This window comes from Folsomia candida, unplaced genomic scaffold, assembly GCF_002217175.1.
Source record: "Folsomia candida strain VU population unplaced genomic scaffold, ASM221717v1 Fcan01_Sc002, whole genome shotgun sequence".
Taxonomy (NCBI): Eukaryota; Metazoa; Arthropoda; class Collembola; order Entomobryomorpha; family Isotomidae; genus Folsomia; species Folsomia candida.
In genome coordinates, this window is record NW_019091194.1 from 14,331,601 (window position 1) to 14,347,615 (window position 16,015).

Below are 16,015 nucleotides of genomic sequence, written 5' to 3' on the forward strand. Positions count from 1 at the left end.
AAATCTTCACCAGGATACGAAACAATTCAAAATCGTCTCATGCTTTCTTGTCAAACTAGGGTAGAACATTAGATTTAGGGTGGAACAAAAGCGATGATAATAATACTCGGCCAATATGAAAGACTGCTCGTGAAATAATGAAGTTTAATACAGTATGAGACAGAGAAATGAATCTCTTATAATCAAATTTCAAAGCCAGACAGGCGTAAATTGTGTAATTCAATACTTTGATCATGTGTATGAACTATTATCACAAGGAAAGCGTGAGATCATTCATAAATATTCATTGGTCTGCTTCTTCCAAGTTAGTATAAATATATATGTATGTATGTATATGTATTCATATAAATACATTCACCATATGCATCGTATAAGTGTCTACTACACTACGTGGAATTTGGAACCCAAGAACTGAACTCTATTCAGATATTCAAGAATGCAAGAATTGCTTGTAAGTAGGTCAAAGGTTGACAAAGATTTACAAAGTTCGCTTGGACATTATAACATAATCTTTTTCCTCTTCGTCCTCAGGACAGGTTTCGTCAATGTCATATCTGAAAAAGAGCAAATCACGTAAATGACCAAAAATAATGGGTATAATAAATCAGCTATTAATAATAATTGTGAATCTTGACTGATCTTAGACCAAAGTTTATCTTACCTTATGCTTTTAAAGAAAGCAAGTGCGTTCAGGTTATGCTTAAAAACGGTTAGAACAACCATGGACAATTTGGTGGCGGTCGCTATTTCCTCTAACGTTTTCATAATATGCTTCCCAAGGCCAAATCGTCGAACCGTTGTCTCCAACTGAATTTCATAGCTAAAGTAATAATAAAAATAGGGGAATGTAATTGACTTTCCCACAAATCAACATCACATTTTTGCATGCGATGCTTTTTAGTGCAAGTTTTACTAGGCCGCTTGCTATTATTTGATCGATATATATTATCGGACTTCTAAAATAATGCAGGCAAAAGTATATATATCAACGTTTCTATTTCAGGTGGACGTCAGGCTCAAATATAATAAGAACATGAATAAATATCCCATTTTTCATTGACACAGGTGAATTTGCACCTGCACAGAAGGATCGAATTAATTTACTCGCAATAAAATTGGTTCCAATTTAACGGAACGAGACAAAACAAACTATGCGGAATCGCAAAATTGGAATGCTTCCAATAAAAATATTAAACATGCATCATTAACTAATGGAAAATTTCAAAGCAAATGAATTCACACAGCAGCGCAGACAGCATTCTTTCACTGCGTGGATACACCATGTACGTACATACTAAAAACGAGTAACTAATAACATTCAACATAAATTTACTTACCAATACAAAACCTGACGCCCGTAATCCATGTCAAACTGGAAATGTGTAAACGCGACAGGTTTCTCATTCACATATGCGACCAGGTAACGCGAAGTTTCCTGCGTCATTTCTTTTCTTTTCTTGCGTTCCTTCCACCCACCTTGACTCCGTTTGTACCTACAATTTTTAACATATTTCATGATAAACTATGTATGCACTCAACGATCAATCAAATTCTTTCTGTTAATACGTTACTGAAAACCTGATACGAGCCATTAATAAATGAATTATTCAGAGGTAATAAATATCATGATATTAATTCTGCAGAATATTGACAAGAAAATGACAAGTATAAGTGATCGCGTCACGCAAAAATTAAGACTTACGACGATGAGTGAACATTGAATGATAACCAATTCAAACCTACTATCACTAGTTCTGGTTGGATCATATGTTTGAGTACATCTGACACGTACAGTAAACTTTAGATTTTTACACATCTTGTGCTAGTCAAGCAATTGAAATAAAAAGTTATAAATTAAATGACGTACATTTTCTTCATATTTCTTTCCATTAAACCCATAATCCACTTGAACTGAACTGGAGACAAATTTTGAGCCTTGAAATGCTTCAGAGTAGCCGTGGAACCATCTCTGTAAGTCAGTGAACTGTAATTATTCAATAGTTCCAATTGTAACGGGTCCTCCTATAAATTCAAATCAGATCAAAATCAGGTCACATCACAGCCACAGGCGATCCAACAAGACTAATCTAATCCCGTACAACTAACTATATACTTTATCCAACCAAAGCGAACTATTTTAAATACCAAATGTCAAATGAATTAAAAATGAAAATAAGAGTGGTAAACTAACCAATGAATTTGCTTCAATGACTCTTGTCTCATCCTCCTCTGTCGGAGAGTTTAATTGAATCATGACGGAGCTCCGGTTAAATAGTTAACTTAAGTCTTCAGAATTAAAATATAAATAAATCTAAATAATATATCTTTTAAATTAAAAAATACGATAAAACGCAACCCAAAACAAAGGAGAATGATGGGCGGCCGGATTTGGTTGGTGCTACTGCTTGCTTATAGTGGGAAATGTGAGACGTCGATTTTGTCTCCATCATTTTATGGGCATTTTAAGAAATCTCACCTTTTCCAAGTTTTAATCACAGCAGAACTATACTATTCTATCTGGTTTTAATGAATGTTAAAGTCTTATTCTTTATTATTAAACTTTAATGATAAACTTCAAACTACAAAATATGTGGTGTGATACGTAATACTTGTGCTGCTTCATGAACATGGAAGGAAAGAATCAGTGTCATACTAAATTAGATGGAGTAGATAATGGAATGTATCATATTTTAGGTAATTGGTTGGTGTCATCGAAAGAAGGGTGAATTCCTGAATTATTATATCAAACATTCATTATCCAAGTCCATGGTCCTCAAAGAAGCCTTGTGGCGTCTCCTCCTAAAATTAGACAAGAATAAAGACAATTTAAAATATTGCAAACAAAGGAATTATTATGTTTTGGGGGCTATTTTATAGAAAGATCATATTATTGAAGAAAAATGAAGTACCGGATAAATTTTGAAGTTTGGCTTTGTACTGGATTGACGATGGATTAATATCAGAATTAATTGTTAATGAGTGTCACACCATTATTCAAGTTTTATACAGTAGCACACTAATATTATATAGTATCAAATTTTTTATAGCACATTTTAAACAACTTTATTTTATAACACCAAAAATTGATTTGACGCAATGTACAACTGAATTATGAAAACCATTTGCATGCTCAAAGGTTGAGCAGAGAATGAAATTCATACATATTACTGTAATGGCGCAGAGTACTAATATTTTAGACGCCAGTCGTCATCATAAAGGGATTAGATAAGCCCATGTTCTTTTAAGATAGAGTCCATAAATTCATCCTTCCAGAGAGGCAATGCAACAATAACAAGTAACATTTCATATTATAGTTTAACTTTGAAGACGAATGTGGATAAATTCCGTGACCAAAAATATTTGCTTGTATGTGAAGTGCATGCTCCATTAAAACATTTATTCTTTGACAAGATTGCTAACAAGTAAAAGCAATGAATAGAGATGCCATTATGAGTAGCGTAGTATTTGAATTTGACACTGAATAACTGCCCAGAGCCACCAATTAAAATTAGTTACCTAATCCAATCCATTCAGGATCCTGTAGCGGCCAACAACATAACCCCGAAGGAATAAATAGAAGACACACAGTGAGAACAACAAATAGTAGTGTTAGTAGTGGTGAGTAAATAAAACATTAAATACTACATTAAATACGACATTACAAATGAATACATTCACATCATACACGATAAATAGGCCATGCTAGAACAGCATGTCATGCAAGGCTATCTTTCATGGAAAAGGTTATACATATTGTTTCAGGTGCCAATTGTTGGAATCTCTCATGCTTTGTGAAAAACCGAATCACATTCCAACTGATTATTTATTCTGAACTAATATATATCCTTATGTATATGTATGGCAAATGGGTACTACAAAAGCTAATACATACTATAATGTACTTGATTTGATTGTACATAAAAAATATTTTACCACAATTCTCAACTCTATTAGATTCTATCAATTTATCAAATAATTCAATGTATATTAAAAATACTTCTACATAAGCTACTTACTAGTAGTGTCTACAATAATATACCAGCGAATTTAAATGTACTAATATTTAATTGAAATCATCTCAACTTGAATTTTATATCCACATAAGGAAGAATGCATACCTCGCATATTTTGTCCTTTATAATCATGATAATCATGAGCAGGTACAAAATGAGCCAAAAGTACAAGCTCTTTTCGCGTCGATTTCACCGAATTTCCCAGAAAAAATCCAAAATTTATTTTCGGGTAGAAACATCAATATACCATAGGTCTTTCCGAATTATATGCAACCACCCCCCCTTCAAAAATTGTTAAAGGAAATCGTGAAAAATGAGAAAGTCAATGTACACTCGGCACAAAAAGAATAAGACCCCAAGTTGCATTTGCAATTTGACTTCCCCCTGGAATACGAACATTTTGATGCATCAAGAGTTTCAAAATTCGAAAATTGGCGGTTTTTTTGCATACACATAAATCCTTAAAAAAGTCATGGTCCCAGCCATTTTCCGTCTGACAACCTGATGCCAGAATTTTCTCCTTATTTTCTCCTACATTTTCAGCTTTTGTTGCCCGACGAGAAATGCCTGGGACCATGAGATTTTTGGGGTCAAAGTTTCTGTGGGAGTGACTTATACGGCAAGTGCCGTAACAAACGAGGGCTAATGATATACCAACATTTAAGTTTTTTATATTTTAATAAGACAACATTTAGATAACCCAGTATACTTAACTAAATAAGACGCATGATTGTGTGAGCGCGGCAAAGTGAGACGGATACGGCACTGACGCGCGATAATCGCGGATACCCACCAGAACCCGAATCTCACTCTGCCTCACGCTAAATATGGAAAAGAGCTTTGTAGTACTCTTGGTCTGGTTTGTATCAGCAACAGTTAGGATGACGAACCAGAGAAAGGATAACATGTACAATATTGTGAAATTGTAACAATATTCAATCAATCGCAGGAGTACAAGGCCAAACTTTCAAAAATGCCAACACTTATTAAAAATTAAGTAACGTTGCAAACAAAGCTATACATACAGTCGTATGAACATGCATTTTGCATCAGCATACTGCATGAATATCATCATTCTATCATTCCTGATTGGTCACAAATATTGCAAAGAAGATTCAAGCATTTTTTTACTCGTATTTAATTAGGTTATGAGAGAACGTAGTCAATTAACTTCGATTAATATCATATCAATTATTAATCGTTTTTTGAATGCATCTAAATCACAATACATCATCACAGTTCAACTGAATCAGCTCCATCAGTTACCTCTTGTAGGAGGTCCTGCGCAGCGATAGCTTTTAGCACATTTTTCTTGGATGTCTCTTGCACTTCGCCACCCAAGAGAAACTCGTCCAATATGAAGTACGCCTTCTCAAAGTTAAAGATTATGTCCAGTTCACAGACCTAAAACAAGTCAAATTATCGGAATTATAGCTCGCATAATAGAATATCTAGACGTACTATAATGGCTGTATAATTATTATTACTAACACTCCCGAAATATTTGTCTAAAAGTTCCACATATCGATGAATTATCTCGAGCGTAAGGAGTTCATTGTCTTGCTGTTCGATTGCACAACAAAAGTATAAGCTGGCATATCTGAAACAATAGCACATAAACAATTACTATCATATAATTATTATCCTAACTTCAGTATGACAATTCGATCAAAACGCACACCTGGTTTTAAGAGATGATAGTGTTTCTTAATTAATTTACCTTTTATAAACCACTTTCAAATCACGCCACTCTAAGAAAGAGCACATCTTAGGTTTTCTGGACAAAATGGTAGTGACCAACTCTCTCGTCGTCTTCTTTCGAACTTTATCAGGTTGTGCGACGTACCATTTTTGCAATCGCAACTTCCCTTGTCGACTAAATAAGAGCATAAAATGCATCTGCAAAATAAAACAAACAATTAGACAGACATTCGACTGTCGAATTTCGACACATAATAACATAACACGTGAAATGAAATATCGTATAGAAAATATTGTGTGAAATAATTATTACTGACCACCATCTTGATATTGATATTAGTAGGATTGCACCATAAAGTGGGTTATAACTTAATGTGTTTTTCAATTAAATCCAATGTTTACGAGAATGTCAAAATTTTATTTTATTTTTGTAATTCGTAGCAGCCCTTCTCTCGAATTTGCCACGTATACTCTTCACTCTCAACGTTTTGAGACGAGTTGCTGCTTCCTTTGGTGCATCCATTTCTCAGTTTTTGATCCATTGTAGAAATAATAGTTCTCCTAATTTGCAATTAAATAAAATCTCAGGATTTGGGATGTCTAGTGACCTCGTTCCGTTCGTATTACAACGACTGGACGGTCCTCAGAGGGTATTATCAGTGGTAGTATTAGTGGTGCCTTGGATTGGTGGAGAGAGCTGAAGAACCATTGACCTGGCCTCAGTGTAAAAAGGGAGGGAGTCCGACCAGCAACGTAAACTCTTGGTCACGTTGACCAGAAGAATGCAATGACAATAACGCATAACAAAATGTGATTTGTACAAGCCTTACAAATTATATAAAGTGATTTAGTGTGTAAGTGGACAGTTTGGTTGGTGGAACTTTCTCCGGAAATCCATTGCTTTAAACAATGCCAGGAAAGTACCTAGAGTACATCAAGGTAAATACAAATATTTACAGGAACAGGACCATTATGCAAAATGTGAAGTGAACGTGAACATATCTTTTAGTAATGTTGAGTGATATTTTTTATTTAGGCTGGACGATACGTTGTGCCAGTGGAATTGTCATTTCTTCCATCGAAATTGGTCGATAACGTTGGTCAGGAAATACTGACATCAAAATGGGTGGAAAGGCGACATTGGAAGGTTTGGCAATATTTTTGTCGTCGATTTGCGTTCCTGAAAAGATTTATTGATGTATGTATAATTGCAGGAAGTCAAAGCTATGCTAAAGCCAGCAGTAGAACTTGTTGGAAAATACAACGAATCTGGGACGGATAAGATATCAAAATCTCATCATATTTCGTTTGGCCAAGAAATTGCATTTGGGTAGGTTTTCACTTGTCAAAATAAAACGTATTTTAAATATAAAACGTTTTGTAGGTATTCCATTCATTTAAACAAGGACAAGTGTCCATTTGTTGCCGTCTTGGATGTCAAACACAATGTATGGACAGATGACGAAGATGGTGAAATAGACGAGAACTCAGGGATAGCAGACTTTGGTGGGAGGCATAAAAATTTCACGCCTACAAAATGTTACATTCGAGGATGTGTCACTAAAAAATCTGGTTCACAAGTGGAGGATGGGAAAAAAATTCGGAAAGAGTTAGGGGTCAAGAATGACGATGTTCGGAACTATTTTCAAACATCACCTTCCAGCTCTGGGTCAACAACGCTCTTTAGCGTCACTAATCAACCAGGGATGGCAACATATGAAAAACCGTAATTTAATTTCCTGTTTTTTTATTGCCTGATGAGGTTTGCAGTTAACATATACGAAACCTCGGGAAGAATAAATATCTCAAAAATATATCCTCTAAAGTACCCTTCAAACCAATAATAGACTTCCTGTTTTTTATCATATTATATAAATATTTTAATTTTTCGTCAAGATCCAATAAACTTCCTTGCTCGTACATATATTACCACGTTTTGTTGGTTGTAATCCATTGAAAAACCTTATTTGCTGCATAATAATAAATTTGATTTTCTTATCAGGCATAAAATCAAGACAGTGAATCGAAAGAGGAACAAGTCCACCAAGAACAAAAGACGATCCACCAACAGCTCCCACATTCGCCATGTTCGAGATTACAGTAGCTCAGAAGAGTCTTTGATGGACTTGGTAATACATATAACTTAATTGTGATCCTCTTGTGTACGTGTTGATCATTAGCGTCGCGTGAAATGCACAAGTTATTACAATTGAACCTGAACCAATGCCAAGTCCCTCCAATTATTTTCAAAACTTCTTTACCTATGATATTCTCTGTTTTGTAACTCAGCCTCCTCCTGGGTCATCTTTGTCATGGCCGCTCGCAGCGACCTCCCCGGCAGTGAAATTGGGAGGCACGATGAGCAATACCACCGTTGCACCTCAACAATGTTCCCCCATTGAGCTCCCAACCGAGTTGGATATACTTGATAGTATAGATGTAGATATTGACGGAACACCCGTCGGAGGCGATATTTTAAGGTGAGACAAAGATGATAAAGCTTTGCTTCCACCATGTCACATAGAACTATAGTTTTTAACTTCCCCTTCAATGAAAAACTTATTTTCTCATATTAGTGATTCTGTCGACGAAGTATTCAGTTCTTCCAGCCTATTTCGAAATTGGATTGAAGATGATGATGAAGACTTTGACGAAGAACTTCCCGATATTGAAGAGACAGAGGCAAGTGTTCATCACCACACAAGTAGAAAACCTAAAAGATCTGCTGGAAACCGAAGGAAATTTGGAAGCGACAAAAGCAAAAGTCCTGCGAAGAACACGTTAACGTCAGGTTTACCTGATATAGATGATACAAATAAAAGAGGAAGGGCCAAGAGGAAACGAAACGTCGCAATTGTTGAACCAATGAAACCTATGAAATCTACTTCAACTGGACAAATGTCATTTGAAGAAGCAGTCGGAGCAATGAGTGTACCCGCAATCAATGTTACTGAGAGAAAGAAAAGAGCCAGATCAACTGGGTCGCCCACCATGGATCGGAATCGTTTTAGAAATAATGCCAATTCTGCTATTGAGATTGTTGGTGAAGATACTGAAATGCCTAATAATTCAGACGCACGGTCATCCCAAGGATCAGCCGACAAAAGAAAGAGGAAGGATGGTATTATATTATTTTATTTAAAGGTTTACTAGCATTTTGATATTTTATTTATTTTTCCTACCTTTAAAGTGAAGCAAAAAAGGCATACAAGAAAAAGACGAGGCAGTTCACCATTAAATGACAGGTTAACCCCTAGCCCATTTCCAGAATCTCCTGAAGAGGATGTTGACATAAGACATGATGATCCCGACGAAGTTGATGATGAAGATGATGATGAAGATTCCTACTCGGGATCTGAGCCAGAAATGCCCGTATTAGTCAAAATGGTTCCTTCGTCTGATGATGATCAAAGCAATTCTGCTATGACGCCACCAGAAAGCCCTGGTACAGTTCCACCTCTCGAGCCTGCTGAGCCAAGCATGATTATCACAGTCCAACAATCGGAAAAAGTGCGACGTAGCCTTAGTCCTGATATTGCTGACCACTGTGTTCATTCCATTCATACCACTGTGCATAGACAACTTTCTAAGAATTTTTCAATTAGTGACCATTCTCAAAATTTGAATTCTTATAAATCCTCGTCACAAATTATAACAAAAATTCTACACTACCATGCCAGTGACTCTGACGATATTACTTCAGGTATGAGTAAAAATTAGTTTGGCAATAAATATTAATGTATAATTACTAAACAATTATATAATTACTTCAGAGTCAGCATACAGAAAAACTCCAATTCGTCGGAAGAGAAGAAAGAAATTGGTTCCTGGATCTTCAACAACCAGCGCTTTCAATTCTGCTCACCAAAGAATTTATAATAAATTTCCAAGAGAAAGAACTAGTGTGTCACCCAGCAAGCAAACTGGAGACGCTCAGACTCAAACTACTTTTACAGTCCCTTCAATTTTAGACATTGGAGAAAGAAATCATCCCCGTGACCAAATAGCTGAAGTTTCTGAAACGGCGCCCAGCTCAAACGTTCCAGAAAAGACATCTGCAATCGCTGTTAAAACCGAACGTACTAGCCAATCGGACAATGATAGCGATCATGTACGAGAAGAAGCCTCCAGCGGTGAAGATGATGATGATGTCCTATTTGCTGGACAGTATTTTGCTATCCCTGTTGTAACTTTAGATTCCCCAAAACGTTCTGTAGATCAATATGAAGATGAGGACGACGAAGAGCTCTTTAGCTTTGATAGACCAGCATCAGTTAAAATCGAATGTCAGTCCATTAATTCCGTGGATCACCCAAGTAATCCGCCTGAAGTAGAACATAACTCAGTTAATAATGACGAAGCCATGATAGGCGATGATGATGGTTATGAATATTCGTTCGACTTTGTTGCTCGTTCTCGAAACAAAGCTCATGTTATATCAAGAACTGGGGGTCCCCAAGGAAGTGATAATGTTGTGAATGCATTGAGCGATAACCCTGTGATGGTAGAAATCCAAGTATCATCAGAATCAGACAACCACCGTGATAATGACGAGTGTAACCACCAGCGAGTGGAAAACTTGTCAACATTTCAGTTGATGAATCATCCGGGAACGCTTCGTGCAGGATTCGGTTTTTTGAATAAAGTCATGTCCAACAATGGTAAACGAGACAATATTTACAAGCGGTTTGGATTAGATAAAAGGGAAAAGAAAAAACACAATGAACAAAGCAGCAGAAAACAAAAGGATGATAGCGATCTAATGCCCCCTCCACCGGCAAAACGGCCTGCTAGTCCAGACATTTGCTCCCTGAATCCTGAACAATGGCTGAAGAAATCAAAGTCCACACGACCCAAACATCATAAGAATAATGACCATCACCACAGTTTAGAAATGAATCGAGCCGGTAGTCCGATACCGGGCCCCAGTACTGGGATTCGGGCTAGCCCAATGACAAACTTTGATGTTGACGATTCCGATGATGATGATTCAGATGATCATTATCCGAAAGGAGTTGGACCATACTGGAGAGAATTCATGTCACGAGCTCAGGAACCACAAACCGAATATCAACCCAGAGGTAGAAATTTCTGTTTATATTTTGTCTTGATGAATATTTACGTAATACATTCTCGCATACAAAATGTACATGAACAACTTTTTTCAGGAGACGAGTATGATCTCACTCAAGGTAATTTAATGGAATAACTTTTTAAATTTAATTATTACTCATAATTCTGATATTTCTGGTCAATTTCATGTACGACTCTAGCTTCACAATGCATGCCAGCAGTAGTACAAGATTATGCAGAAAAAAGTAGAACATACAAAAAGCACACAAAGTAAGATTTGAAGCAATTAAATAATCTTTAACCCTGCAACTAACAATAAGTGATTTCTGCGTTGGTTGATTGCAGGAATATAGAGGACATGACATCTGACCAATTCAAGCAACATTTTGAAATAATTAGACCACAAATTATGGACATTGTTGAAGGCAAGGAGGAAAGCTTACGGAACCAGGTATAGACATTATTCAGTTGTCCTCTCTTCCCGTTTCAGACATGCATGAAAGTTGATTCTGTTATTATAAATAGTGTCATTTTATTTATTACTCTAGTTATACTGCAATAAAAGTCATCAAGATATTCGCACGTTAAAAAGTTTAAACGTCATCACTCCGTTTCATGAGGAGCATGGGAATACATTGAACACTTGGTTGTACGATCTTTTGTTACCATACTCGGCATCAACTCTAAAGGTACATAATTATTCTGCACTTGTCTTTATTGCATTAGTGAAAATAATGTCAATGTATTGTAACTGAATGAATCTTTAATTTTCCAGTGTGCCGACTATGTAAATTATGTAACCCGACCGGAAGCCTTTATTCGAATATATGCATTAGTAAATGAGATTAGCCGTCAGACAGCAGAGAAAGAAATGTTGGCAGGCCCCTGCTACGAAGGTCCCTACAAGGATAGTTGATATTTGTTAAAATCGTAAGAGATTAAATTAGTTAGAATTTTCTACAATTTTTATGAAGGCTCGTGAAGTTGATATTGACATTGAATATGACACATTTTATTTTCATAAGTTTTGTAATATTTTATGTTTTATTTTATTTATTCAAACTTTTCATATTACGACTGACACTGTCGTTAATAGATTTAACTATGTATATTTTTGCGTGTGCGCTGAGATGAAGAAAATGTAATCGTTTCTGACTAATTCTAATCACTAATAGATAATAATAATCACTTTCGCTGAAAAACTGCACAGGCACTTTTCTTTCGTTCAAAAGTTACAATGTCACAAATTTTATTTTATTTTCATGGAATGACAATAGTATTAATATTCAGAAACATTAAAATTTTTACATTCGTTATAAAATAATCAATCTTGAAGTAGTACAAAATATTATCCAATGTTGCATTATCCTAGATATTTATCTGCCGTTTTCTAATAAACTAACGATTTGACTTATTGTAACTATTTTTAAAACCATTTTTATGCGAATATACACCTTGTTCGAGATAATTAGCAATGTTATAAGGAATTGCGATACTGCCGTAAAAGGTTACAGGAGGACGTGAGATAGAATGTATAAAAAAGTGTAGGGAACACTATAAAAAGGAACATTCAAGCTTGAAAAATGGTCCCACACGTTCAATGAGATTTCATGGTACTAAAATATCAAATTTTTGAGAACTGAATTTGTGTTGCTGCAAGGTAAATATTGGTACCTTGGCGGTGTTAAAAATTCGAAAATGACCCGAAGCAGTGTTTCTCAATCTTGTTGAACGATGTATGTAATTACTGACACTGTTGTATTCTTTCATATAAAACTACAGTGTACAAACAATAGAGAAATTTGTTGTGTATATATTTGTATAATCTGAATCACTCACGGCCAATAGCCACCACTAAAATCAATGCAATATTAGAAATATGCATAAAAATCTCAAGTTTATAAATCCATATGTATATTTCCTATAAAAAGGTGGACGAATCATCGCGACAAACAAGTCTTATACGCAAATCTCCTTGAGACGATACTAAAGAGGAGTTGCTCCACGGCGAATTGTTTTCTACCTCCTCAGGAATATCGGGAATCGAATTTTCCTTCCAGCTGTAAGTGTTTGGTAAGGAGGACTCGGTTGGCCGTGATTTAATAAAACTAAAATAATCTCTCGTACTGCTAGAATAAAGAAAGGTCAGATTATAAGGGGTGTGGGGTATAAATAAAGTAAGGTGGCGTGGTTGTGATCTGACGCCATCCAGTAAAGAAATCTTCAACAAGAAGCAATATTACCTGCTAAAGACGCAACTTGGAAAGGTTAGTGGACAAAGAGTCAGAAGCTGAAGGAAGTCCGTTCGTGGACCCATTATTACTCCCATGCTCTTTGCGATAATTTTGCCATCGGGCATCATCAGACCTGGAACAATAATCAATGCGCATTTATTTAATGATCATCACAAGGCAGCTCCTCTGTTGTGGTACGCATTTCTTACTCGTGAGTTAGGTATCTGCATCCAACTTGTCTCTCCAACTCCTTGAGCTAAAAATAAAAGAAATCTCGTGTCAATATTGATAACCATGAATATAATCCTGAGGACGATGCTGAATTTTATGACTGGAGTTACTGATGCAATGGATTGCAAACGAGTATCATGTTAAAGTTTGAATTCCATAATGTTAAGGACCCAGTTAATGTAGAAAATCAACAGAAAAATAAAATCTGATTCGCTTACGTCACACCAGGTTTGGTAGTCTTGCAGCCAATAATGATTCAGTGACTTGTCCACTGTATATCGCTTCCTCTGCTTCACTTGGAGTAGGTTATTTATTAAGTCGATTGCTGCAATTGACAAACACAAAAGAATGCTCAATTATTAGTCACAAAGGCCTTTACGAGATTACTTACAAGAGGTGTGTATATATATGCACTTACCTTCCGGGGAAATGGTTTTCCAGGGGTTGGGTGGGTACATGAAGGCAGCGTTTTGAATTTGATCGTTTATATCTTAACACACATTTCACATTTAAAACACAGCTTCATAAAGTAACTTTTATTACTCAAATTACCTTCATCTTCGTTGAATGGAAACGTGCCACTCAAACTCACATAGATTATGACTCCTATATCATAGTTAGATTATGTAGTTATGAACGCATTATATTATCTGCATACATACGCATGTACAGATATTTAGATAAAATCAAATACTAACCCACGCTCCACATGTCCAAAGACCGATTATAGCCCTTATTTCTTAATACTTCTGGAGCTGAAAGTGACAGAGATGTAATGTACGTATTAGAAGATTATCGTAATTTATGTGAATAAAATTCATAGTCCCTTCTGCCGTGTGCGATGTAATGTGTAATCACAGCAGAATTGCATAGCAGATTTATACGACTAACTTGATTTTGACTCATCAAACACTAAACTGGGTTATCTCAACATTGCAGCGTTGTAGCCATATTGTTGGAACTCAAGATGATATAATAAACTCGTAATTTAATTCGAACATTGACAATTAACCAAGGTTGAATGGACGATGATAAATGAGTGATCTGTTGTCAGCCTGAACCCACAAAGTTGAACCAACTAATTACGAATTTTATATGTAAATTAAATCCTCTATGCATACGAAGACTGGCTTTGGAAAACCAGATCATCCTACTCATCTCGAGTAGTAATTAAAATTCGTCTAACCCAATAAGCATTGCTTTATTAGGAGATTTTTAGATAAAACTAAAACTAAAACTTTTCATTAAACTTGCAATTACCTAAATATGCTGGAGTTCCAACGACTGATCGTCTGCAACCAATAAAAATTGTGTTAGATTCGTCTACCTTGTCCGTTTACGATTCTTAGGAGAAAAAGATTTTGTACATAGATATCAGTCCTACCTGAATGACTTTTCTCCTATAATTCTAGCGAACCTGTATGAGAAACATTTTTTTAGTGATAATATAGCAAAACAACTAAAATATTGAATATATACTCATTTACCCAAAATCACACAGCTTGGCTTGGGGAAAGCTTGGGAAAGTATTATTTTTCAAGTTAGTTAATTAATTAAGTTGTCTTGTAAAAATGTCGAAAGTCATACAGTTTATTTTTATACACAAATCTCGTCCTATATAAAAATACGCAACATCAAGTTTGCAGGGAAATTTGTTTTGATGTCATGTAAAATGCCTTAAGGCGGAATAGCATGCTGGCTGATGCGGGGTTTTTTGTTTGAATTGTTGTGTCTCAACTTTCCCTTCCTCCATGTATTCAAATGGCGATTTTGAAAAATGTTCACCGCCTTTCGTTTTTAACAATATGAAGATATTAATGCACCTAAAAATCGGTAATTTTTAGGCTTACATAGTTAGGAGATAAAAATTTTGATTTTTTCCTTCAACAAGAAGATAAATATAAAATAGATGAAAAATAATCAATAAAATTTAAATATTTCCTCATTGAAGAAAAAAATCAAAATTTTTATCTCCTAACTATGTAAGCCTAAAAATTACCGATTTTTAGGTGCATTAATATCTTCATATTGTTAAAAACGAAAGGCGGTGAACATTTTTCAAAATCGCCATTTGAATACATGGAGGAAGGGAAAGCTGAGACACAACAATTCAAACAAAAAACACGTGATACAATGCCACGTTAAGCGCAGATTTAATGCGTTCTTTTGGGTACGAAATATTTCATCTTGCTGAATAACATTATTTGAGAATTTAGAGGAGATTTGCGTATACGAATAACTTGTATCAGATTTAAGAATAACAGAAACTAGTACTCTGAATCTGAAGAAAGGAGGACGTTTTCGGGTTTTAGATCACAATGGACAATGTTCTTACTATGCAAATGTTTAAGAGCAACCAGGATCTAAAAAAAACAGCAAAACGACCAAGTTTTATATTAAGCATATATGTAATTACTAGAATGAAATTGGTTCATCAGTCAATTAAATTCATTAAAAATTCATGAACGTGTACGGGTAAGAAATCATTTTTAGTTTGACACCTACTTGATAACTCAAGTACTTGGAAATTCGTTCAGTGAGCCTCTCACGCGACAGAATCATTTCGAGCATATCTCCTCTCAGCTTCTCCATTACCACAAATATTCTGAAAATTCATATTAAAAGTTAACATTTAAAGAGTGTTAAAGATTGACTACTTAATAAAGTAAATGAACTATTAAACTTACCGCTCTGGACTTTCGAACATTCTTTCCAAATTTACAACACCTAAAATATGCTCACAATTATTTCATTTTCCATGCA

At 35.4% G+C, this 16,015-nt stretch overlaps 4 protein-coding genes across 11 annotated transcripts in view; 1 reads left to right on the top strand and 3 right to left on the bottom strand.

Moving 5' to 3' along the window:
- Positions 1-182: 182 nt before the first annotated feature.
- Positions 183-2,395, bottom strand: LOC110844419 (N-alpha-acetyltransferase 40). Its single transcript, XM_022090614.2, has 5 exons — positions 2,192-2,395; positions 1,868-2,022; positions 1,338-1,493; positions 662-820; positions 183-554 (listed from the first exon to the last, which is right to left on the bottom strand). Exons 1-5 carry the CDS (start codon positions 2,252-2,254, stop codon positions 479-481), a joined length of 609 nt encoding a protein of 202 aa, XP_021946306.1. The 5' UTR covers positions 2,255-2,395; the 3' UTR covers positions 183-478.
- A 126-nt stretch (positions 2,396-2,521) lies between these two features.
- Positions 2,522-6,186, bottom strand: LOC110844422 (AP-1 complex subunit sigma-2). Of its 5 annotated transcripts, XM_035848800.1 has the most exons (7): positions 6,032-6,186; positions 5,734-5,912; positions 5,505-5,613; positions 5,280-5,417; positions 3,517-3,538; positions 2,910-2,937; positions 2,522-2,799 (listed from the first exon to the last, which is right to left on the bottom strand). In XM_035848800.1, exons 1-7 carry the CDS (start codon positions 6,035-6,037, stop codon positions 2,739-2,741), a joined length of 543 nt encoding a protein of 180 aa, XP_035704693.1. In that variant the 5' UTR covers positions 6,038-6,186; the 3' UTR covers positions 2,522-2,738. The 5 variants fall into 5 exon arrangements, with proteins under 5 accessions (XP_035704693.1, XP_035704694.1, XP_021946310.1 ...); XM_035848801.1 differs by lacking the exon at positions 3,517-3,538; XM_035848803.1 differs by lacking the exons at positions 2,522-2,799; positions 2,910-2,937 and adding an exon at positions 3,038-3,266 and having other exon boundaries at positions 6,032-6,185.
- A 211-nt stretch (positions 6,187-6,397) lies between these two features.
- Positions 6,398-11,994, top strand: LOC110843480. The gene is made up of 14 exons (XM_022089447.2): positions 6,398-6,653; positions 6,751-6,861; positions 6,929-7,044; positions 7,099-7,440; positions 7,717-7,843; positions 8,004-8,194; positions 8,291-8,835; positions 8,905-9,417; positions 9,488-10,795; positions 10,883-10,906; positions 10,988-11,057; positions 11,133-11,238; positions 11,336-11,476; positions 11,563-11,994. The coding sequence occupies exons 1-14, from the start codon at positions 6,624-6,626 to the stop codon at positions 11,701-11,703; spliced, it is 3,765 nt and encodes a 1,254-aa protein (XP_021945139.1). The 5' UTR covers positions 6,398-6,623; the 3' UTR covers positions 11,704-11,994.
- Positions 11,995-12,006: 12 nt separating this feature from the next.
- LOC110844425 (serine/threonine-protein kinase D1) overlaps positions 12,007-16,015 on the bottom strand; it is a 46,680-nt gene continuing 42,671 nt past the window's right edge. For 3 of the 4 annotated variants that reach the window (XM_022090622.2, XM_022090623.2, XM_022090626.2), the window contains 13 exons: positions 15,940-15,979; positions 15,758-15,857; positions 15,527-15,615; positions 14,740-14,769; positions 14,637-14,669; positions 14,513-14,544; positions 13,951-14,007; positions 13,805-13,858; positions 13,671-13,742; positions 13,471-13,577; positions 13,231-13,277; positions 13,031-13,154; positions 12,007-12,913 (listed from right to left, as the gene is read on the bottom strand). In XM_022090622.2, the coding sequence (XP_021946314.1) occupies positions 13,034-13,154; positions 13,231-13,277; positions 13,471-13,577; positions 13,671-13,742; positions 13,805-13,858; positions 13,951-14,007; positions 14,513-14,544; positions 14,637-14,669; positions 14,740-14,769; positions 15,527-15,615; positions 15,758-15,857; positions 15,940-15,979 (782 nt within the window). In that variant the 3' untranslated portion in view covers positions 12,007-12,913; positions 13,031-13,033. Of the gene's footprint in view, positions 12,917-13,030; positions 13,155-13,230; positions 13,278-13,470; positions 13,578-13,670; positions 13,743-13,804; positions 13,859-13,950; positions 14,008-14,512; positions 14,545-14,636; positions 14,670-14,739; positions 14,770-15,526; positions 15,616-15,757; positions 15,858-15,939; positions 15,980-16,015 lie in introns of all 4 variants that reach the window. The other variant, XM_022090625.2, reaches the window with a different exon arrangement.

Coding starts and splice junctions, on each gene's coding strand:
- LOC110844419 (XM_022090614.2), bottom strand. CDS start 2,254: ATGATTCAATTAAACTCTCCGACAGAGGAGGATGAGACAAGAGTCATT. Junction 821..1,337: donor GGGCGTCAGGTTTTGTATTG/GTAAGTAAATTT, acceptor TTATTACTTTAG/CTATGAAATTCAGTTGGAGA. Junction 555..661: donor GCTTTCTTTAAAAGCATAAG/GTAAGATAAACT, acceptor GCTCTTTTTCAG/ATATGACATTGACGAAACCT.
- LOC110844422 (XM_035848800.1), bottom strand. Junction 3,539..5,279: donor CGCAGGACCTCCTACAAGAG/GTAACTGATGGA, acceptor TGGCCGCTACAG/GATCCTGAATGGATTGGATT. Junction 2,938..3,516: donor TCCTGAATGGATTGGATTAG/GTAACTAATTTT, acceptor TCGTCAATCCAG/TACAAAGCCAAACTTCAAAA.
- LOC110843480 (XM_022089447.2), top strand. CDS start 6,624: ATGCCAGGAAAGTACCTAGAGTACATCAAG. Junction 11,239..11,335: donor AGGAAAGCTTACGGAACCAG/GTATAGACATTA, acceptor TTATTACTCTAG/TTATACTGCAATAAAAGTCA. Junction 11,477..11,562: donor ACTCGGCATCAACTCTAAAG/GTACATAATTAT, acceptor TTAATTTTCCAG/TGTGCCGACTATGTAAATTA.